Source organism: Heterodontus francisci, chromosome 27, assembly GCF_036365525.1.
Source record: "Heterodontus francisci isolate sHetFra1 chromosome 27, sHetFra1.hap1, whole genome shotgun sequence".
In the NCBI taxonomy this organism is placed as follows: Eukaryota; Metazoa; Chordata; class Chondrichthyes; order Heterodontiformes; family Heterodontidae; genus Heterodontus; species Heterodontus francisci.
Window position 1 is genome coordinate 15,097,757 of NC_090397.1, and position 24,808 is coordinate 15,122,564.

At 43.3% G+C, this 24,808-nt stretch overlaps 1 protein-coding gene across 12 annotated transcripts in view; it reads left to right on the top strand.

Moving 5' to 3' along the window:
- c2cd5 (C2 calcium dependent domain containing 5) overlaps positions 1 to 24,808 on the top strand; it is a 148,837-nt gene that overhangs the window by 88,320 nt on the left and 35,709 nt on the right. For 7 of the 12 annotated variants that reach the window (XM_068058899.1, XM_068058896.1, XM_068058900.1 and 4 more), the window contains 6 exons: positions 2,534 to 2,648; positions 6,448 to 6,636; positions 7,396 to 7,587; positions 7,682 to 7,868; positions 15,920 to 16,084; positions 19,004 to 19,144. In XM_068058899.1, coding sequence (XP_067915000.1) covers positions 2,534 to 2,648; positions 6,448 to 6,636; positions 7,396 to 7,587; positions 7,682 to 7,868; positions 15,920 to 16,084; positions 19,004 to 19,144 — 989 coding nt within the window. The remainder of the gene's footprint in view (positions 1 to 2,533; positions 2,649 to 6,447; positions 6,637 to 7,395; positions 7,588 to 7,681; positions 7,869 to 15,919; positions 16,085 to 19,003; positions 19,145 to 24,808) is intronic. The other 5 variants (XM_068058905.1, XM_068058909.1, XM_068058901.1 and 2 more) reach the window with 2 other exon arrangements.

The window sequence follows — 24,808 nt, forward strand, 5'->3', positions numbered from 1 at the left end:
CAATGGTTAAATGCATTTGCAGGTCTGATATGATTAATTAGGTTTATATTACAACCATGGCTATAAACACACATTGCTTGTCTTTAGGCAGTGGGGAGGGGAGAGAACTAAGACCAGTACTATCTTTCAGATTTTAATAAACTTATGGAAATGTACATGTAAAATAACTTTTTATAAGAATATTTAAGCTCTTTTAGGACTCTATCTTGGTTAGGTTAAGCATCAGCAGGTGGCTTTACATCAGTCGTGGTGCACAATCTAACAGTTTACACCTGTAGCAGAAGTGAGCAGAGGGATTCCTTGCACCAACCATAGTAAATGTGAAGAAAATGGAGAGGGCAGTTGATATGTATATAGACTTTCAAAAAACATTAAATAAAGTTCCTGACAGTAGACCTGTTTACAAAATCGAAGCCCATGAATTAAATGGGCAATAGCAGCATGGATATGAAAGTGGCTAAAGCAGAGAGTAGCAGTGAATGCTTATTTATCAGACTGGAGGGATGTATACGTTGATGTCTCCCAGTGCTCTTCTTGATTTATAATGATGACCTGAGATTAGGTATACAAGGCATAATTTTAATGTTTGTAGATAACACAAAACTCAGAAATGTAGTTAACAGTGACTTTAGGGTTTCATTGACAGACTGGCGAAATGGCAGATGCATACAAAAAGTGTGAATTGATGCATTTTGCAAGGAAGAATAAGGAGAGACGATATAAATGACATGATGCAATTTCAAAGGAGCTGCAGGAACAGAGAGACTGTGGATTCAATACACAAATCTTTAAATCTGGCAGGATAAGTTGAGAAGACTATTCAAAAAAAGAATATGAGATCCTGGGCCTTCTAAATATAGGTGTAGTGTACAAAAGCAAGGAAGTTATGCTAAACCTTTATAAATGACTGGTAGTCTATAGCTGAAATCTTGTGTCTAATTCTGAGTACCAAGCTTTAGGAATTATATCAAAGCTTTGGAGAGGGTACAGAAGAGATCTTCCAGAATAAGTACCAGTTATGTAGAGAGATCAGAGAAGGTGGGATTGTTCTCCTTCGAGCTGAGAAGGTTAAGGGGAGATTTAATAGAGCTGTTCAATTCTATGAAGAGGTTTTGATAGAGTAGACTGGGACAAACTGTTTCATTGGCAGGAATGTTGGTAACCAGAGGACAGAGATTTAAGATAACCCACAAAAAAACCAGGGTGGCTGGTGGGTGTGAGACGAGAATTCTTGTTAAGCAGCAAGTTATGATGACCCGGAAGGCACTACCTGAAAGGTTGGTGGAAGCCAATTCAGTAGCAACATTCAAAAGGGTATTGGAAAGGAGAAACTTACAGGGTTTTGGGGAAATAGTAAGAGAGTGGGACTAATTGGTTAGCTCTTTCAAAAATCCAGCACCAGCACAATGGACCAAATGACCTCCAGTGCTCTGTGGTTCTGTGAAGTGCCTTGCTACAGAATCTTGTGTGTGGTTGAATACTGATGATACTTATTTGTAAAAATAGTTGAAAGTGTCTTTAAAGGTTTCATCATATTTTCTGAGTTGCCCAAGTGTATTGTAAATCAACAAGTCATTGGAATAAATGTTGCTGAAGTTCAATGCTCTTTTGCTAACTGTAGATAGAGTGATACCTGCTTTGTAATACTCACCTAACTGTCATGATTATCAAATTTTGGGGCCATCTACAGTGATTTCAAACGTCTTAATTTTATTTTTATCAATTTGCTGCTAACATTTGTATTGAGCTTTTTCATCAGAGAAAATAGTTTGAAACATTCGGGTCTCCTGACATTCTCTAGCTCCAAGAAATAGCTCTGTGCTCCTTACTGAACAAGGCGAACCTCTTGGAACCAGATGTTCTGTATGGTCGCTGAGCATAGCAACATGAAGTATGACTGCCAAGTTTAGTCTCATCTCAGTACCACCAATACTCACTGTTTCATTCTGCCCAGGACATCATCCCACATCTGTTCAGATACTTTAAATAAAAGCTTCAGCTTTTAAAAAAAAAATCATTCTTAGGATGTGGGCATTGCCAGCAAGGCCTGTATTTATTGCCCATCCCTAGTTGCCCTGAAAAGGTTGTATTGAGCTGCTTTTCTTGAACTGTTAGCGATTTGATACAACTGATTGGCTTGCTTGGCTAGAGGTGAGTTCAGAGTCAACCACGTTGCTGTGGGACTGGAGTCTCATGTACACCAGACTGAGTAAGGACAACAGTAAAGGACATTAGTGCACCTGTTGGGTTTTATTAACAATTCGACACCTTCGTGGCCACTTTTGGTGATTCCAGTTTTTTTTTGTGTTCTATCACCATCAAATTATATTTCTATAGGACCATATCGTGTTCTGTTCAGGGAGTGTAGACTGCTGTAATCACTTCTTCAGTTTTTATGGATCTGAAAATCTAGTCAAAAATGCCACAAAGAACGAGGAAATGGATTTCTTCAGAAATTTGTGTGGTTTATTTTGTGTTACATTAATAAACTTTGCTCATCTGTTGATTTCTTTGTTTTGCTTCCTCTGCTTAGATGAACCTGAAACTCGTGATGCTTGGTGGGCAGAAATCCGACAAGAAATCAAGTCACATGGCAAAGCTCTTGGTTGCCATGCAGTGATTGGATACAGTGAATCAACCAGCATCTGGTGAGTGTGTAATTTTTCTATGAATCGTTTAGTGTGTGTCCTCTATGATATAGGTGATTGAGAATAGCCTGCAGTATATTTTTGTACTGTGCTATACCTATTTTATAAATACCGTCTCGACAGCTGATATTTTCGCAATTTAATATTAGGAATAAGATTCAAAATACATATACATAATACGTATTCATATATACAGACATATATAAACTATACATATATGTCATAGATATGCAATTAATGTCAGATTTGCAAATGCTATAGTTTTTGCAATGTTAGCTGCCCATTAAAGGGGAAGGGAAGCTTTGGCTGGGGCGAGGAGGAAGTGGGCGGGTGTCGGAGGGCGAATGTTCTTTTGTTTAAAATGCTCTTCCAGTTTCAGTTCTCTGTCAAAAAAGTCCATGTATAGTATTGCGTAATAAATATCTCCTACTATTGTTACCCTTGTTGAGAAGGATGTTTTGAGTCTTGCGTCCCTTGTTCATCCATTTTAATGTCATTCTACATAGGACCTCAGCGCAGTCTGATTCATTTGTAATGATCTGAGACTGATTTCACTACTTGCTGATCCCAGAAGAAATGGTAACAACTGCTGGTCTCCTTAAGGGTGCAAAAAGTTAGGCTATTTAGTGCAAAGTACCATATAACAACAATTTGCATTTATATAGCTCCTTTATCATAGTAGAACCTCTCGAGGCACTTCACAGGAACATCAGGCAAAATTTGACACCAAGCCACACAAGATATTTGGGCAGGTGATCAAAAGCTTGGTCAGAGATTTAGGTTTTAAGGAGAGTCTTGAAGGGAGAGAGAGGCAGAGAGCTTTACAGAAGGAATTCCAGAGCTTAGGGCCGAGGTAGCTTAAGGCACGACTGCCAGTGTTGGAGCGACTGCAGTCAGGGGTGCGTATGAGGTTAGATTTGGAGGAGCATAGAGATTTTGGAGAGTTGTAGGGCTGGAGGAGGTTACAGAGATGCGAGGGCAGAGGCCATGGAGGGATTTGAAAACAAGGATGCAAATTTTAAATTCAAAGCATTCCTGGAATGGGAGCCACTGTAATTCAGGGAGCATAGGGGCGATGATGAACGGGCTTGGTGCACGTTCACGTACAGGCAGCAAAGATTTGAATGAGCTCAAGTTTGCGGAAGGTGGAAAATGGGAAATGGCTAGGAACACATTGGAATAGTCAGATCTAGAGATGACAAAGGCACGGATAATGGTTTCAGCAGCAGATGAATTGAGGCAGTGACGGAGACTGGCGATGTTATGTATTGGAAGTAGGTGGTCTTGGTTTTAATGGATATGTGGTTTGGAGCTCACCTGAGGATGAAATAGGAAGCCAAGATTTAGCCTCAATACAGGGGCCAGGGTATAAGTATAGAGCCAATGGCGAAGGAATGTAGTTTATGGCAAAGACCAAAGAATGGCCTCAATCTTCCCAATATTGTTCCAGGCCCAATCATCTTTAGCTGCTTCATCAATGACCTTCCTTCCATCATAAGGTCAGAAGTGGGGATGTTCGCTGATGATTGCACAGTGCTCAGTTTCATTCTCAACTCCTCAGATACTGAAGAAGTCTGTACCTGGATGCAGCAAGACCTGGACAAATTCAGGTTTAGGCTGATAAGTGGCAAGTAACATTCACAGCACACAAATGCCAGACATTGACCATCTCCGACAGGAAAGAGTCTAACCACCTCCCTTTGACATTCAACAGCGTTACCACCGTTGAATCCTCCATCATCAACATCCTGGGGATTACCATTGGCCAGAAACTTAACTGGACCAGCTACATAAATACTGTGGCCAAAAAAGCAAGTCAAAGGCTGGGAAATCTGCAGCAAATAACTCATCTCCTGATTCCCCAAAACCTTCCCACCATCTACAAGGCACAAGTCAGAGGAATGTGAAGGAATGCTCTCAACTTGCCTGGATGAGTGCAGCTCCAACAACACTCTAAGCTCAACACCATCCAGGAAAAGCAGCCTGCTTGATGGGTACCCCATCCACCACCTTAAACATTCACTCCCTCTGCCACCAGTGCACCGTGGCAGCACTATGTACCATCTAAAGGTACACTGAAGCAATTCGCCAAGACTCCTTTGACAGCACCTTCCAAACCCTTCTACTACCTAGAAGGACAAAGGCAGCAGACAAATAGTTGGAAATATATTGCCGTTCCTTCACTGTCACTGGGTCAAAATCCTGGAACTGCTTCACTAACAGTGCTGTGGGTCTACCTGCACCACGTCGACTTCTTGAGGGCAATGAGGGATGAGCAATAAATGCTGGTCTTGCCAGTGATGTCCACATCTCCTGAATGAATCAGAAAAAATTTAGTTAGAGGAAACTTCTGCTCTTCCAGTGCTGGATGTTGGACAAGCTGTGAAAACAGAGGCAGTGGGGGGTTGAGAGAGGTGGTGGTGAAGTAGAGCTGGGTATTGTCAGTATACTTGTGAAACCTGACTCTGTTTTTGGCTGATGTTGCTGAGGAGCAGCATGTAGATGAGAAATAGGAAGAGGCCAAGGATCGATCCTGGGGGGAACCCTCAGTAGTAAGGGTATGGGAGCAGGAAGCCATTGCAGATGATTCACTGGCTACTACTGGCTAGATAGGAATCCCTACCCAACTGGATGATGGAGGAGAGGTGCTGGGGGAGGATGGTGTGGTCAGCCATGCCATAGACTGCCGACAGGTCAAGAAAGATGAGAAGGGTTAGTTTCCCATGTTCACAGTCTCATAGGATGCAATTTGTAACCTTGATCGGAGCCATTTCAGTACTGTGGCAGGGCAGGAACCTGATTGGAGGTGATCATACATGGAGTTGTGGGTAAAATGTGCATGGATTTAGGAGGCGACAACACATTCAAGGATTTTGGAAAGGAAAGGGAGATTGTGGATGGAATGTTAGTTTACAAGGATGCAGAGGTCAAAGGTGTGTTTTTTTTGAGCAAGTGGCTGATGATGGCAGATTTGATGGGAAGGAGTTAGTACCTGCAGAGAAGGAACTATTAATATCAGCTAATATGGGAGCCAGGAAGAGAAGTTGGGTGGTCAGCTGTTTGGTGGGAATAGGGTTGAGGGAGCAGGAAGTGAGTTTCTTGGATAAACTGAGCTCTGAGAGGGCATGAGGGGAAATAAAGATGAGCGTTCAGGCAAGGGGGACTATCAGGGGGCGTTTGGCTTGGGGAAGGGAGGAAAGTGACAGAGGCAGGTGAATGGATGGTCTTGATCTTGTGACAAAAAAGTCTATGAGCTCCTCACACTGGATAGAGGTGGAGGGGGCAGGGGAAGAGGAAGAGGGGTTTAAGAAGGCAGTTTGTATCAGGGGTTGTCTTTTGCATTCCAGGATGAAGCTGACATAGCAAGCAGTTTTTACACAACACAGCAGGACCCAATAGTGCTTTATGTGGCCAACCCATATCTGCAATGAACAGACAAACCACTTCACCACCATAAATGTTCAGGTCTGCGAACTTTGGACTTAAGAGAGCAGAGATAGAGGCCATACAAGGGGGAGCAATAGAAGAGAAATCATTACTCAAATTATGTTGCCCATAGGGTGGTAGATGATTGTAGTATCAAACTGAAGTATGGAATGTTTTTTCTTCATTGTCTTCAACGGTATTTTTGTACAACTTTTTCACCGTAATTACACTATGTATTTATACATACTCTTCTGAGTCACAGCATACAAAACAGTGTTATGATTATGTGGGATCTGAAAATAAGTACTTTTTCTGCACTTTTCTTTGTTTGATACAATGTCTCAATAAATTTCTGTTAATTTATTTCCCACAGTGAAGAAGTCTGTATCTTGTCTGCTTCAGGCACTGCGGCTGTACTGAATCCAAAGATGCTTCAAGACTGCAGTGTGGAAGGCTGCAGTGAACACAGGTTGTCAAGGCAGCCTAGCTTCTTTTCCACAGGGTCAGAGAAGGGAGAGTTTGATTTTTTTCTTCAGTGCCAGGATAGTGCTTCTATATTAGGGTAGGTTAAACCATTACAGTGAAGGGGGCAGGTCCAAACAATTCATTTCGTTCTACTAACAAAGTTTGAAATTTGGCATCGATTGGCAAGAAATTGAAATGCTGTTGTTGTTACCTAACAGCTTGCATCAAGGTAACTCTAAAATACTAACCATATTTAATATTGCTTGCTAATTTTCCATTTTGTAACTGGAGAAAATGTCTTGCATTTCTTGTGATTATGATTAAAGACACAGGAAAGTCAAACTGAAGTGTTATTTCAATGATGAATTAGCAAAGAACATGATGGTTAATGTAAGCAACCAATATAATGCTTGGTTAAGTCCCTTTATTTCTGAATGTCCCACAGTAACGAGCCTATTGATCTGTTTCGAGCACTATATAATTTTTTTGAAAGCCATTTGGGGTTCTAATTTCTTTCAGAATACAATTGTGTTGATACAGATATGACAGAATTTTTTTGAATGTATATACTACTGCAAAAATTGTGTTTTATACTTCTGGATTGCTGTAGATGGAAATGTCTCTTGTATGGGTTAGTAAGATTAACAGCTAATCTTTTCTTTTGAGCTGCAGGAAGTTAGCAGCAAAATGAGAGTTAATTATTTTATTTAGAAGGCGCAAGAGAAACAGTTGTATTGACTAGTTACTAAAACTTTAAAGGGCCCCTGTATGCTGTTTTCTAAATATTTGCAAAAAATAATTGTGTTCAGTTATTTGAAGGTGTATGATTTCATTAGAATGTGTCTCCTTTTTCCAGATTGGATGAAACATCATCTCTGGGCTGCAGTTTCTGTCACATTCCTTATGATGAGTTAAATATGCCTTTCCCTGCACACCTCACATATTGTTATGTTTGTCGGAAGCAGAAGGTTCCAGATGTTCTCTTCACCACAATTGAACCTCCCTTAGAAGCAGCAGTAACTGGAAAAGGCTGCTTAATTCAGGCTAGGTAATGTGCTCTTAGTGTTTAGATCATTTTGACCTGACTGCATATTAGCATTTGTTGCCAAGATGTGCTGACATCTGCTGGTCCCTTGACATAGGCTGTGTCGTCAAAAGAAGAAAACTCAGGGTGAGGCCAATGCCACTGCGATAAGCAATCTGCTGCCATTCATGGAGTATGAACTTCACACCCAGCTGATGAACAAACTAAAACTGAGAGGAATGAATGCACTCTTTGGGCTAAGGATTCAGATTACAGTTGGTGAAAACATGTTGATGGGCCTTGCTGTGAGTAAATGCTTCACTAAATCTAACAGAACACCGCATTAAACCCTCGAGTGCAGATAAACATTCAAATATTGTATATTTCATTAACATGGGATTCATTCCAGGAATGCCCACAACTTCAAAAAGTCTGGAATGAAGGTCTACAGTCATTTGTTTACTGTGCTTATGCCTAAGTTTGGTTATGCTTGCAGGGAATTCAAAAACTGAAGTAAAAATCTGTTACATATTTTCATGACACATAATAGGATAGTAAAGAGGAAAATAGGAAAGTAAAACTATTATGATGGGATAGTCAGAGCAAACAGCAAATAGACTGTTTCTATTGAGCGAAGGTCCAGAACTAGGGGAACAAATGTTCCAATATGTGGCCGAGGTTAGAGTGGGACAGAGAATTAAAATGGCAAGCGACCAGTCGCTCAGGGTCACGATTAGAGTCATAGTCACACAGCACTGAAACAGGCCCTTCGTCCCACCGAGTCTGTGCCGACTATCAACCACCCATTTATACTAATCCTACATTGATCCCATATTCCCTACCACATCCCCTCCTACATTAATCCCATATTCCCTACCACCTACCTACACTAGGGGCAATTTACAATGGTCAATTTACCTATCAACCTGCAGGTCTTTGGCGGTGGGAGGAAACCAGAGCACCCGGCGGAAACCCACGCAGTCACAGGGAGAACTTGCAAACTCCACCCAGGCAGTACCCAGAACCGAACCCAAGTTGCTGGAGCTGTGAGGCTGCGGTGCTAACCACTGCGCCGCCCAATTTGCCGATTGCAGAATGAACTGAGATGTTCAACAAGGCAAACGTCCAAACTGCCTCTGGTCTCCCTAATATAGAAGAGACTGTACCATGAGCAGTGAATACAGAATATTAAATTGAAATAGATACAAGTAAATTGCTGTTGCACTAGGAAAGTGTGTTTGGGGCCCAAGACAGTGGGAAGAGAGGAGGTAACAGGGCAGGTGCTGCATCACCTGCGCTTGTATGAAAAGGTCCTGTGGGAAGGGGAGTGGATTTTGCGAGAGTTGGAAATGTGGACCAGGGTGGTGCAGTGGGAAGTTTGCCTTTCAGACTGCTGAAAGGGGAGAGTAAGATGTGTTTGGTGCTGGCATCATGCTGGAGGTGTCAGAAATGGCAGAGGATGATTCGTTGAATGTGGCAACTGGTTAGGTGGAAGATTACAACAAGGGGAATCCTATTGGATTTCTGGGAGTGAGGGGAAGGGGTGAGGGTAGAAGTACTGGAAACAGGAAGGGTAAGGTCGAGGACTCCGTCAACCACAGTGGAGGAGACCCCTCAGTTCAGGAAAAAGGAAGACACGTTGTGGAAGGTGGCATTGTCAGAACAAATGTGACAGAGACAGAGAAGCTGAGAATGTTATATATTACTTAATGGAAGCAGGGTGGGAGGAAGTTTGTCAAGGTAGTTGGGGGAGTCATTGGGCTTATAGCGGACATTGGTTGACAGCCTATCGCCAGAACTGGAGATAGAAAAATCGAGAATGGGAAGGGTCAGAGATGAACAATGTGAAGGCGAGGGAAGGTTGGAAATTGGACACAAAGTTGATGAAAATTTCCAGTTTGGAGTGAGAGGAGGAAGCAGCACCAATACAGTTTTCAGTGTACTGAAAAAAAAAAAGGCAAGGGAGGGGACCTGAGTAGGACTGTAACAGAGAATGTTCCACATATCCCACAAAAAGACAGGCAGAGCTAGTGGCTAAACAAGTTCCCATAGCAACACCTTTTATTCAGAAGAAGTGAACGGAGTCAAATGGGAAATAAAAACAAGAAATGCTGGAAATACTCAGCCGGTCTGGCAGCAACTGTGGAGAGAGAAGCAGAGTTAATGTTTCAGGTCAGTGACCCATCTTCAGACCTAGCAAATATTAGAAATGTAAAACTTTATAAGCAAGTATAGTGGGGGTGGGGCAAGAGATAACAAAGGAGAAGGTGTAAATAGGACAAGGTAACAGAATAGCTGACCAGAAGGTCGTGGAGCGAAGGCAAACAATATGTTAATGGTGTGTTGAAAGACAAAACATTAGTACAGATAGGGTGTTAATGGACTGAAAATTGAACAGCCGCAAGTACAGACATGAAAAAAAAACACTGGGTAAGCAAACTGAACAAACTAAGATGAAATAAAATAAAATAAACACAGATAAAATATATTTAAAAAAAAGGAAAAAAAAAACTAAAAATAAAAGTAAAATGGGGAGCCTGTCATGCTCTGAAATTATTGAACTCAATGTTCAGTCTGGCAGGCTGTAGTGTGCCTAATTGGTAAATGAGATGCTGTTCCTCGAGCTTGCGTTGATGTTCACTGGAACACTGCAGCATTCGCAGGACAGAGATGTGAGCATGAGAACAGGGGGGAGTGTTAAAATGGCAAGCAACCGGAAGCTGCTTGCGGACTGAGCGGAGGTGTTCCGCAAAGCGGTCATCCAGTCTGCGTTTGATCTCCCCAATGTAGAGGAGACCACATTGTGAGCAGTGAATACAGTATACTACATTGAAAGAAGTACAAGTAAATCGCTGCTTCACCTGAAAGGAGTGTTTGGGGCCTGGGATAGTGAGGCGAGAGGAGGTAAATGGGCAGGTATTACACCTCCTGCGATTGCAGGGGAAGGTGCCATGGGAAGGAGACGAGGTGGTGGGGGTAATGGAGGAGTGGACCAGGGTGTCACGGACGGAACGATCCCTTCGGAATGCTGATAGGTGAAGGGAGGGGAAGATGCATTTGGTAGTGGCATCACGCTGGAGGTAGCGGAAATGGCGGAGGAGGATCCTTTGGATATGGAGGCTGATGGGGTGGAAAGTGAGGACAAGGGGAACCCTGTCGCGGTTCTGGGAGGGAGGGGAAGGGGTGAGGGTAGAGGCGCGGGAAATGGGTCGGACACAGTTGAGGGCCCTGTCAACCACAGTGGGAGGGAATCCTCAGTTGAGGATAAAGGAAGACATATCAGAAGCGCTGTCATGGAAGGTAGCATCATCAGAGCAGATGCGGCGGAGACAGAGAAACTGGGAGAATGGAATGGAGTCCTTACAGGAGGCAGGGTGTGAAGAAGTGTAGTCGAGGTAGCTGTGGGAGTCAGTGTATTTATAATGGATATTAGTGGACAACCTATCACCAGAGATGGAGATAGAGAAGTCGAGGAAGGGAAGTGTCGGAGATGGACCATGTAAAGGTGAGAGAAGGGTAGAAATTAAAAACAAAGTTGATAAAGTTTTCCAGTTCGGGGCGGTAGCAGGAAGTCAAATGTCAAATGGGAAGTTGTTCAATGTAAGAACATGTTCAGCCAGAAGGAGGAAAAGGTTGGTGGTGAATGGCAAGTGGTTGGTCCTCCATTCAAGGAAGAAATGAAGGGCTCACAGGCTGTCCTGGTGGGGTGTGGGGGTTCAGGAAGACTGGATGTTCATGGTGAAAAGGAGACGATTAGGGTTAAAAGTGGTGAAGGGTGTCAGAAGAGTCACAGATTTAGGTGGGAAGAAGCTGAACCAGGAAAGTGAAAATAAAGTTGAGATCGGAAGATTATGGCATAAATATAAGATTAAATGAAAGAGGTTTAGGGACAAGAGTACGAGAAACGTTTTTACATCGAAGTTGGCAGAGTTGTGGAATACGATACCAGTATTAGTGATTGAAGCAAAGACCATGTCGCTATTTAAGAATCGGTGAGTAGGCAGATGGAGGAAAAGGAAAATAAAAGGATATGGGAACAGAGCAAGCACGTAGAATTAGGACCACTGCTGATGTGGAGGATGAGACGGACTGTCTGAGCTGAGCCCCCAGTTTCAGTGTTGTAATTTCAATGTGAAAGGACTCTTAATTTATATTATTACGATCAGGTGAGGAGGGATCACAAGGCTCCCCTCTTGTTCTTCCTTTATTTGACCGCAACAGGGTTTATTTTTTAAACAATTGACGTGACAGTAGACAGTAGATTTCAGTGAGTGTTTTACCTTTTACCTTTGTTGTGATCGTAAAGGAACCAATCGGACTGGTTTTCTTGAGTTTATATAAGAGGTGAGTTTATTAAGGTTAAAAATCTAAACCCGATCTAAATAAAAATAATAAAATTACGCTACACTTTGCATACACACACAAGAATTATACATACACATATAGATTACAGAGTGCTGAGGAATAGGTTTTTGTTGGATTAGAGTCCAGAGCAAATGAAAAGTAATACACATTCTGTATTATCTAGTAACTTTTTATTTTTTATTTATGTATTTATTTTTTTATTTAGAGATACAGCACTGAAACAGGCCCTTCGGCCCACTGAGTCTGTGCCAGCCATCAACCACCCATTTATACTAATCCTACACTAATCCCATATCCCTACCACATCCCCACCGTACCTATATTTCCCTACCACCTACCTATACTAGGGGCAATTTATAATGGCCAATTTACCTATCAACCTGCAAGTCTTTTGGCTGTGGGAGGAAACCGGAGCACCCGGCGAAAACCTACGCGGTCACAGGGAGAACTTGCAAACTCCACACAGGCACTACCCAGAATTGAACCCGGGTCGCTGGAGCTGTGAGGCTGCGGTGCTAACCACTGCGCCGCCCCAAGACTTTAGTCGTCTTCTGGTTGAATTCATGGTCCTGAAGTTCTGTGTTGATGATTGTTCTTGGAAACAGTTGAGCAGAAGGCTTCCTTCTCTGTGTCTGTCTTGGTGGATCTAGCAGCCGACATCTAGGCTTCGCATGCCCCACCAGCCCTTCTGGAGAGAGAGAGAGAGAGAGACAGTCCTTCTGGCTTCTGCACAAAAAAGGGTGTAAAGATGAGCCCAGCAACTACAGGCCAGTCAGTTTAGCTTCAGTGGTGAGGAATCTTCTGGAAAAAGTAACTCCAAAATTAATAGTCACATGAACAAATGCGGGTTAATTAAGGAAAGCCAGCATGCATTTCTTAAAGGGAAAATCATGTTTAACTAACTTGCTGGAGTTTATCGAGGAAGTAACAGAGAGGGTTGATGAGGGTAATGCTGTTGGTGTGCTATACGTGGACTTTCAAAAGACGTTTGATACAGTGCCACACAACAGACTTGTAAGCAAACTTATAGATCATGGAATAAAAGGAATGGTAGCAACATGGATACAAAATTGACTGAGTGACAGGAAACAAAGAGTAGTGGTTAATGGATGTTTTTCAGACTGGAGGAACATTTGTAGTGGCGTTCCTCAGGGATCAGTGTTGGGACCCTTACTTTTCCTGATCTGTATTAATGACCTAGACCTTGGTGTACAGGGCACAGTTTCAAAGTTTTCAGATGATACAAAACTTGGAAGCATTGTGAACTGTGAGGAGGATAGTGTAGAATTCCAAAAGGACATAGACAAGTTGGTGGAATGGGCAGACAGGTGGCAGATAAAGTTCAATGTAGAGAAATGTGAACTGATTCATTTTGGCAGGAAGAACATAGAGAAACAATATAGAATAAAGGGTACAATTCTAAACGGGGTGCAGGAGCAGAGGGACCTGGGTGTATATGTGCATAAGCCATTGAAGGTGGCAGGACAAGTTGAGAGAGCAGTTAATAAAGCATACAGTATCCTGGGCTTTATTAATAGGGGCATAGAGTACAAGAGCAGAGAAGTTATGCTGAACTTGTGTAAGACACTAGTTCGGCCTCAGCTGGAGTAATGCTTCCAGTTTTGGGCGCTGCATTTTTGGAAAGACGTGAAGGCATTGGAGAGAGCACAGAAAAGAATCGCGAGAATAGTTCCAGTGCTGAGAAACTTTAGTTATGAAGATAGTTTCGAGAAGTTGGAACTCTTTTCCTTGGAGAAGAGAAGGTTGAGAGGTGATTTGATAGAGGTATTCAAAATCATGAGGGATCTGAAGAGAGTAGTTAGAGAGAAACCGTTCCCACTCGTGAAAGGATCGAGAATGAGAGGGCACAGATTTTAAGTATTTGATAAGAGAAGCAAAAGTGACATGAGGAAAAACCTTTTCGTGCAGCGAGTGGTTCAGGTCTGGAATGCACTGTCTGAGAGTGTGGTGGGGGCAGGTTACTAACATATGAATTAGGAATAGAGGTAGGTCATTCAGTCCTTCGAGCCTGCTCCGCCATTCAATAAGATCCTGGCTGATCTGTTTGTGTCTCAAATTCCACACTCCCATCTATCCCCGATAACCTTTGACTCCCTTGCCGAACAAGAATTTCTCTACCTCCTCCTTAAAAACATTCAATGAGCCCGCCTCCACCACCTTCTGCGGCAGAGTGTTCCAAAGTTGCACAACCCTCTGAGAGAAAAAATTTCCCCTCATCTCTGTCTGAAAAGGGCGACCCCTAATTTTAAAACAGTGCCCCCTAGTTCTGGACTCACCCACAAGAGGAAACATCCTTTCCACATCCACCTTGTCCAGACCGGTCAGGATCTTATCTACTTCAATCAAGTATCCCCTCACTTTTCTAAATGCCAGTGAAAATAAGCCCAGACTGTCCAACCTTTCCTCATAAGACAATCCGCTCATTCCAGGTATCAATCTAGTAAACCTCCTCTGAACCGCCTCCAACACATTTACATCCTTCCTTAAATAAGGAGAGCAAAACTGCACACAGTATTCGAGATGTGGTCTCATCAATGCCCTGTATAACTGAAGCATAACATCCTTACTTTTATTTTCAATTCCTTTTGTCATAAAGGATAGCATTCCATTAGCCTTCTTTATGACTTGCTGTACTAACTTTTTGTGACTCCTGCACCAGAACACCTATATCCCTCTGCACCTTGGAATTCTGCAGTCGTTCTCCGTTTAAGTATTACTCTGCTTTTTTATTCTTCGTGCCAACGTAAACAACTTCACATTTTCCCACATTATACTCCATCTGCCAGATTTCTGCCCACTCACTCAACCTATCTATATCAGTCTGCAAGCTCCTTATGTCCTCTTCACAACATGCTTTCCTACCTATCTATGTGTCATCTGCAAATTTAGCTACCAAGCCATCGCTCCCGTCATCTAAGTCATTGATATAAATTGTAAAAAATTGAGACCCCAGCACAAACCACTGCAGGACTCCACTTATCACATCCTGCCAATCAGAAAAGGATCCATTTGCGCATACTCACTCTTTTCTGCCAGCCAGCCAATCTTTGATCCATGCTAATATGTTACCCCTCCACCATGAGCTCCTACTTTGCGCAGTAACCTTTTATGTGGCATCTTGTCAAATGCCTTCTGGAATTCCAAGTACAGTAAGTCAGCAGGCTCCCCTTTATCCACAGCGCATGTTACTCCTTCAAAGAACTCCAATAAATTGGTTAAACATGGTTTCACAAAATCATGCTGACTATTCCCAATTGCCTCCAGTTTTTCGAAGTGCCCAGCCTCCTTAATGATCGATTCTAACACCTTCCCCACGACAGATGTCAAGCTAACTGGCCTATAGTTGCCTGTTTGTCTCCCCCCGCACGCCCCCCCCCCCCCCCTTCTTGAATAGAGGGGTTAGAGATGGACAGATGCTCACATGAATGTCTATGTATTCTCTGGTACCTTCTAATGAGATTCAAGTTTAGAAATTTCCATCTCTCAAGCCACATGGTGCCAATGTTTTCACCTGGAGGGGTTCACCCTTTCACTGTTAATGTCCCAGGATGGCTTTGAATGTCTTGCTAGTGAAAGCAATCTCAGATAGCTGAATTAATAGGATATGCCATTGTTTTGGGTATAGGCTAATCAGACATGTGTCTCCACTTTTGATGCCTTGGAATGTGCAAGGTTTTCAAATGCAAATAGTGGTGGCCATTTTTAGCTATGGCAAAGCCTTTTTAAAAGTTGTCTGTAATATTCCAGCTTTCCTTTTTTTATGTTTAATGTAAGTTTTCAACTGAGGAATTAAAAATCCTCATTTGGCATAGCAATGTTTTCTTGACAATATTAATATATTATAGTCTTAAATCTGTGCACACTGCCCACCAACTTTTTCCATTATAAATCCCTGTGTTCATATTTAGAATGGAAACTGCCATTATATTTTATGATTTGAACGTTTTTCTTCTTTTTGCCTTTGTTCTAGTCTGCAACTGGCTTATATCTGACTGCGCTGCCCTCTCCAGGTGGTATACAGATTGCAGGGAAGACTCCAAGTGATTCTTCTTATGAACAACATATATCAAATATGCAGAAAAGGATTAATGATATGATCATAAGGAACAGGGAGATCTATGAGATAAACCCTCCAGTAAGTACAAGCATGTTTGTGTGTGTGTGTAAATACAAACCAAAGGAAAGTGTCAGTAGACTTTGTGGAGGTCTTGTTCATTTTCAAAAAGATAGCTTGATACCAGGTAGTAATGGGGATGAATTACATTGCCGTATATTCAAGGGTGAACCTCCCTTTAGTGAAAAGTCCATAACAAGAATCTTCAACTATACGGTGAAACAATTATAAGAATTTGGTGAAAATCAAATGTTCAGGTCTGTACTTCTGTACACCATTGTCACCTGAAATTTGACATCTTTGACATATTCAAAAACAAAATTATGGAGCAATAGTAAAGGCCATAGCTTCCTAGCCAGGAGGCTACAAGTTCAGGTCTGTGCTCTTAGATAGTTGACAGTGTGACCTGCAGTGAGCCAGAAAAAAAGTGACTTGGTCTGTCTCATCTCTCGATAGAACACTTGCTGTTTTCCAGTCCTGGAGCAACATGGCCAGCAATTGTGGAGGAATATATGAACCTTGACTGAATACCACCACCCCACCCACCCTCCCCAACACACATAGTGGGAGAGAGACCTTGTAGAGAAAATGACATGTGTGGCATAAAGAGGGGAGCTGGTGGGAGAAGTGAAGCGACAGAAATTTAAAAAAAAACTCAAGTCAAAATGTTATATTTAGCTCAGTTTAAACTCTATGCTAATTAAAAAGTAGGATGAAAAAAATAACTTGAATTAGACACAAAATCCACCGTGGCTACAATGTGTTGGTGTGGAATTGATTATTGCAGCCTGGTAAGTACTGACCACATGACTAGATAATACGCAGTTAGCATGGACCGCTTGCATGAAGAAGATCACTTCTTCACAGAAAGGGTAGTAGAAATCTGGAACTCTTTCTTTCTGAGCCACCTCCCCCAAAAAGCTGTTGATGCTGGAAGTCAGTTGAAGCTTTCAAGACCGAGGTTGATAGATTTTTGTTAGCTAAGGGATATTCTGCAAAAACAGGTAAATGGAGGTGAGGTATAGATCAACCATGATTTAATTGAATGACAGAACAGGCTTGAGGGGCTGAATGGCCTACTCCTGTTCCTAATGACCCCTGAGCAATGTTTTGCGTATGCTACAAACAGGAACTCTACATTCCTAATATTAAGGATAGTACTTCCTGGAGAGGTAAGTAGAAGTACACTTTTTGTTTTCTTGTTAAAATAATGATGTGATGATCGTGGATAATCCCATATATATATATTCTATAAATAATATAAAGTTTTAATTTGAAATATTAAATTGTCCCAGTAGAATAAGTTGACTAGTTAATAGGAGCTGTTTTATTTAAAGAGGCTTGTAAATGGTGGCATGGAAACATGATAGATATGTAGTTAAAAAGGAAGCATTTTCTTTTGTTTTCATATTTCGAAGTCGCGTAGATTACTCATAGACAGAGCTGTTCCTACAAGGAGGTGCGGCTCTGTGCTGTGACAGGTTTCCGGTCATGCTTAACACATCACTGTTTTGAAAAGAAAAAGATTCACTTGACTGAAATTGATGGTCACCCACCTGAAATAAATTGAAGGCTCTACAAGTCATGTACAGTCATAGAATGGAGATTTTCTTGTCAAAACCTGATGTCAGTTAGAGATCCTGTCTTTTTGAGGGTTGAATAAATGTATCTGGAAATAGTGTTTATCAACTTAATATAGTTCTAGCTTTTTTGTTGAAATTTGTACTAAGTGGCAACAGCTTTAAAGGGTTGAATGTCTAATTATTAGGTCAGTCATTCTAAAGATTTTGCATTGATTCAATGCAGTAACACCAGCGCTGTCTGTGGGATGACTACAATTTGTGTCCGAACATTTATCGGGAGCAGTGTGGGGCCACCTTAAAGTAGCTTTTTTTAAACCCTTTTGACTTCACACAAGTTTTACTATAATGGGACCCACAGAAGTTGTGATTGGCCTGATTCCCCAAATTCATACCTATTCAACCTGATGTCAGTGAGACTGGGGCTCACTGTAGCTGGCAGGCTTGCATTTTTCCTGCGTCTTTCTTGCGTTTAACACCTAGAATTGCATCCTTCCCTTCAGCTGTAACATAACAACATCACTCACAACTAATGTCGGCATTTTCCAGTTTAAGGACATAATGCACAGGTTGCACCTCGACCTGCAAAAGCCCCAGTGGATGTGGACCCACTGCACTCACTACTATCTAGCTAAATACCAAAAGAACCAAAGGTTACCAAAACCCACAGGGGAATGTTTTCAATTGAAAAGTGGTCAATCCACAGTACTTTCCAAATGAAAGCAACTACATCTATAAAACTGCAAGCACCATGTATCTGAGAAGCATATTTCTGGAGGGCATCATGTAAAATTTGCAGACTTCTGTACACATTTGGAAAAAAAATTGTTTCTGCAAAAATCTGAAGTAGCCAGCCTGGAATCAAATTTTAACGTGCCTTAACATTGAGAAACTTATGGCCTCAGTAACTCATTTAGTTAACAGTGAGCAGGACAGCCATACAAATTAGGAAGGTCCAAGGTTCATGTGAAGTAATCTAAGCTCTGACAATGACTGGGGCGGTGCAGTTCCCCTCAGCACCTCTTGGATAGGGAAGGGAAAGTAGCCGAGGTTCCCACTCCTGATCACTGTCCAGTGATCCCTCGTGGAAATCCATGGGTTTGGACATCCGTAGAAGACAGGATCAGGGTAGGTTTGGCGGGGATGACTTCCATTCCTCCAGTAGCACTCAAATAAGCCTAAACGTATTCACTGTCTAGTCTCATATAGTTACTAAATGAGGTACTGGAAGGTGACCAGAGTTCTTGGAACTGTATCCCTGTAATACATCAGTGCTTTCTGTGGAGCAGGAGAGGAAATGAATGGTGAAATCTTTTCATAAGGAACATTTATTTCCTGTCCAATACACTTTTGAAAATAGGAGATCCTAGAGGAGCTGTTTGGATCCCCAATCCCAGAAACAAGGCAGCGTTCCAGGCTCTTTAGGTCCCAATCAGAAAGTTCAGATGATGTTTCAGAACTGGATCTTTCACATGGAAAAAAGGATGCCTTTGTATTAGAGGTAAGGAAATCTTTATTAGTTAGCAACCTTGTGGCTATGTTCAGAGTGTAAAGAGAGCCATCTGAAGATTTTTTTTTTAACTGGGCTGTATTTCACAGAACCAGATCAGGACCTTAAAAGCACCGCACTATTATTTCACCAAGCCAATACTTTAATAACACTGCAGTCCCACCGGTTCAAGATCTTAATAACACCACACTATATTCCACCAGGTCAGAATTGTAATAACACTGCACTAAATTCCATCAGGTCCAGACTTCAGTACCACTGCACTATATTCCACTGAGACAGATAAGAACATAAGAAATAGGAGCAGGAGTAGACCAAATGGCCTCTTGAGCCTGCTCCGCCATTCAGTAAGATCATTGTTGATTTCTGCCTCGACTCCACTTTACTGTCTGCTCCCCATATCCATTGATTTCCTGACAGACCAAAAATCTGTCTATCTCAGCCTTAAATATACTCAACCATGGAGCATCCACAACCCTCTGGGTAGACAATTCCAAAGAGTCACAACCCTGAGTGAAGAAATTTCTCCTTATCTCAGTCCTAAAATGATCGACTCCTTATCCTGAGACTGCAACCCCGTATTTTAGCTTCCCTAGGTAAGGGAAAGAACCTCAGTGTCTATCTTGTCGAGCCTTTCAGAATCTTGTATGTTTCAGTGAGATCACCTCTCATTCTTTTAAATGCTAGAGAGCGTAGACCCATTGTACTCATCCTGTCAAGATAGGATAACCCTCTAATCCCAAGAACCGATCTCGTGAACCTTTGCTGTACTACTTTCAATGCTAGTATATCCTTAGATATGGAGACCAAAACTGTGCACAATACTCCTAGCTGTGGTCTCACCAAAGCCCTCCACGTTGTAGCAAGACCTTTTTATTCTTGTACTCCAATCCTCTTGTAATAAAGGGCAATTTGCGTCCAAATTGCTGTGCCTGCATGCTAACTTTGTCTTCCATTTACGAGTACACTAATGTCTCTGAACATTAACATTTAAAAGTTTCATGCCTTTTAAAAAAAAAAAAAAATTCTACTTTTCTATTCTTAGTACCAAAGTGAATAACCTCATACTTCCCCACATTATACTCATCTGACACTGTTGCCCATTCACTTAACCTGTCTGTATCTCACTCTACCACTACCATCAAGCTGGGGGATCAACCTTGATTCATTGAAGAGTGCAGGAGGGCATGCCAAGAGCAGCACCAGGCATATGTAAAAATGAGGTGTCAACCCGGTGATGCTATAACAGGACTACATGCATGCAAAACAGCAGAAGCAGCATGCGATGGACAGAGCTAAGCGATCCCACAGCCACGGATCAGATCTAAGCTCTGCAGTCCTGCCACATCCAGTCGTGAATGGTGGTGGACAATTAAACAACGAACAGGAGGAGGACGCTCCACAAACATCTGCATCCTTAATGATGGGACAGCCCATCACATCAGTGCAAAAGGCAAGGGTGAAGCATTTGGAACTATCTACAGCCTGAAGTGCCGAGTGGATGATTCATGTCGGCCTCCTCCTGAGGTCCCCAGCATCACAGATCCCAGTGTTCAGCCAATTCAGTTCAATCCACATGATACCAAGAAACGGTTAAAGGCAGTGGATACAGCAAAGGCTATGGGTCCTTACAACATCCCGAAAATTGTACTGAAGACCCCAGAACTGGCTGCGCACCTAGCCAAGCTGTTCCAGTACAGCTACAACACTGGCATCTACCTGACAATGTGGAAAATTGCCCAAGTATGTCCTGTACGCAAAAATCAGGACAAATCCAACCTGCCCAATGACCGCCCCGTCAGCCTACTCTTGATCATCAGCAAAGTGATGGAAGGGGTCGTCAACAGTGCTGTCAAGTGGCACTTACTCAGCAATAACCTTCTCATTGACACTCGGTGTGTGTTCTGCCAGGACCACTCAGCTCCTGACCTCATTACAGCCTTGCTCCAGACATGGACAAAAGTGCTGAGCTCAAGAGGTGAGGTGAGAATGATTGCCCTTGACATCAAGGCAGCATTTGACTGAGTATGGCATCAAGGAACCCTCGCCAAATTGAAGTCAATGGGAATCGGGAAAACTCTCCACTTCTTGGAGTCATACCTAGCACAAAGGAAGATGGTTGTGGTTGTTGGAGATAAATCATCTCAGCCCCAGGACATCACTGCAGGAGTTCCTCGGCATAATGTCCTAGGCCCAACCAATTTCAGCTGCTTCATCAGTGACCTTCCCTCCATCATAAGGTCAGAAGTGGGGATGTTTGCTGATGATTGCACAATGTTCAGCACCATTCGTGACTCCTCAGATATTCGAGCATGTCTGTGACCATATGCAGCAAGACCTGAACAGTATTCAGGCTGATAAGTGGCAAATTACATTCGCGCCACATAAGTGCCAGGCAATGTTTATCTCCACCAAGGGAGAATCCAGCCATCTCCCCTTGACATTCAATGGCGTTACCATCACTGAATCACCCACTGTCAATATCCTGGGGGTTACCATTGAGCAGACACTGAACTGGACCAGCCATATAAATACTGTGGCTACAAGAGCAGGTCAGAGGCTGGGAATTCTGCAGTGAGTAACTCACTTCCTGGCTCACAAAAGCCTGTCCACCATCTACAAGACACAAGTCATCAGTGTGATAGGATATTCTCCACTTACCTGGATAAGTGCAGCTCTAATAACACTCGAGAAGTTTCACAACATCCAGGAGAAAGCAGCCGCTTGATTGGCTCTCCATCCACCACCTTAAACATTCACTCCCTCCACCACCTATGCACAGTGGCAGCAGTGTGTACCATCTACAAGATGCACTGCAGAAACTCACCAAGGCTCCTTCGACAACACCTTCCAAACCTGCAACCTCGACCACTTAGAAGGACAAGGGCAGCAAATGCATGGGAACACCACCACCTGCAAGTTCCCCTCCAAGCCACATGCCATCCTGACTTGCAACTATATCACCGTTCCTTCACTGTCACTGGGTCAAAATCCTGGAACTCCCTTCCTAACAGAACTGTGGGCGTGCCTACAGCACATGGACTGCAGCGGTTTAAGTAGGCGGCTCGCCACCACCTTCTCAAGGGCAATAAATGCTGGCTTAGCCAGTGGCGCCCACGTCCTATGAAAGAATAAAAAAATCTCTGCAGCCTCTTTGTGTTCTCCACACAGCTTACATTCCTACATAGTTTTGCATCGTCAGCAAACATGGATACATTACTCTCGGTCTCTTCATCTAAGTCATTAATATAAATTGTAATTAGCTAAGGCCACAACACTGATCCTTGCGGCACTCCACTAGTTACATCTTGCCAACTTGAAAATGCCCCGTTTATCCCTATTCTCTGCCACCTATCTGTTAACCAATCCTCCATCCACACTAATATATTATCCCTAAATCCATGAGCCCTTATCTTGCATAAGGGCGGCGCAGTGGTTAGCACCGCAGCCTCACAGCTTCAGGGACCCGGGTTCAATTCTGGGTACTGTCTGTGCAGAGTTTGCAAGTTCTCCCTGTGACCGCGTGGGTTTTCACCGGGTGCTCTGGTTTCCTCCCACAGCCAAAGGCTTGCAGGTGATAGGTAAATTGGCCATTGTAAATTGCCCCTAGTGTAGGTAGGTGATCGGGAATATGGGATTACTGTAGGGTTACTATAAGTGGGTGGTTATTGGTCAGCACAGACTCTGTGTGCCGAAGGGTCTGTTTCAGCACTGTATCTCTAAAATAAAAAAATTAAAAATATCATCCTTTTGCGTGTAACTGTATCGAATGCCTTTTGGAAATTCGTGTGTACTACACCTGCTGGCTCCCCTTTATCTACTGTATTAGTTACATCCTGAAAAAACAAACATATTTGGCAAACAATTCTCCTTTCAGAAAACCACGTAGACTCTGATGATGCTCTGATTTTCTAAGTGCATTGTTAAGACATTTTTTCTTCTTCCCTCCTTCCTTCCACCCCTCCTTCCTTCCACCCCTCCTTTCCATCCCTCCCTCCCTCCCCTCCACCCCCTCTCTCTCCCCCTCTCTCTCTCTCCCCCTCTCTCTCTCTCCCCCTCTCTCTCTCTCCCCTCCCTTCCCCCCTCCCTTCCTTTCTCTCTCTCTCTCTCTCTCTCTCTCTCTCTCTCTCTCTCTCTCTGTCTCTGTCTCTGTCTCTGTCTCTGTGTCTCTCCCTTACTAAATTCCAGCGATGTCTTGACTACTGATAGCCTAACTGGCCTGTAGTTCCCTGTTTTCTGTCTCCTTTCTTGACTAGCTGTGTTACATTTGCTAAATTCCAATCTGCTGGGACCATTCTAGAATCATCTCTGTAGCTACCTCTTTTAGAACCATAGAATGTAAGCCATCAGCTCCTGGAGATTTGTCAGCTTTTAGTCCTTACGTTTTTCTAATGCTTTTTCTCTGCTACTATTAATTACTTTAAATTCCTCACTCTTATTAGCCCTTTGGTTACTCTCTATTTCTGGTATATATTTTAAGTCTTCTACTGTGAAGACAGACACAAAGGGCTGGATTTTCAATCAGGTCAGGAACCGGAAAGGAGGGCTGTCTCTGGGTCCTGACACTGCATGGCATACTTTAAGCATGTCCACGGGGATTTTCAAATCCTCTGCCAATTAAAGGCCAGAGAGCAGGCTCACCTTCCAATCAAGGACAGCTAGCGGGCTTCCGATGCTGGAGAGCCAATGGGAGGCCATCCTGTACTCACTGATCGGCAGCCCCACCAGCTGTGGTCCAGTGGCCTTTTTAGGTCAGGTGGGGATGGCCCTCGTGTGATTCATCGCTCCCCCTACCTCCTGCTCTCACCAGTGTTTTCTGACCCTTATTATTCCTAATCTCCACCCATACTGATGCTGCTTCCTGATCATCTGAGCCAAGATCCTTTCTTACTAATGTCCTTATGTCATCTTTTACCAGGGCTACTCCACCTTTTTTATTCTGCTTGTCTTTTCAAAATTTTAGTACCCTCAAATATTTATTTCCCAACCCTGGTCACCTTGTCAGGCCCAAAAGCCGGAGTGGGGGTGCGTGGAGAACCCCGCCTCGGCTGTTTGTGGGGCCCTCAGCTGCATTTTCGGCAGTCTGGAATCTAATTAGTTGCCATCGGGGCTCCCGTTCCATTAAAGGATGAGCATCAGCTCCCAGGTGCTGCCGGCCAATTGGAGGCCTGCAGCTCAGCAGTACCACTGGGACTGCTAAGAACTGTGGAACTGTGCCTGGAAGAGAAGACTCCATGAATACAGGTCACCCTCCCAACCAGGCAAGTGAGGTCTGGGGAAACTGGAGTCAGGCACGCCTTGACCAAAGTTTGTGGGAAGTTGGGGGGCGGGGGGAAGCACGGGTGTTGGGGTTGCCACCGGGGCAGCCATTGCTGCCGGGGGCCCCTCCTTGGGCCACACAGCAAAGAGGAGAGCACCCCACCGAGCCTGCAGAGAGGTTGCCAGGGTTTACCAGGCAGTCTCCCCATGCAGCAGAGGGCCCAGCTACTGCTGGTAAAATGCCAGCGGCGGCAGGAAGAGGCCCTTATTTTGCCAATTAAGTGACTCAATTGGCCTCTCGGCAGGCGGGCCATCCTCCACCTCTCCGTCGCTGGTGAAATGTTATGGCAGTGGGAAGATAATAGGTGCTCCACTCCTTCCCTTCCCTCGCCATTA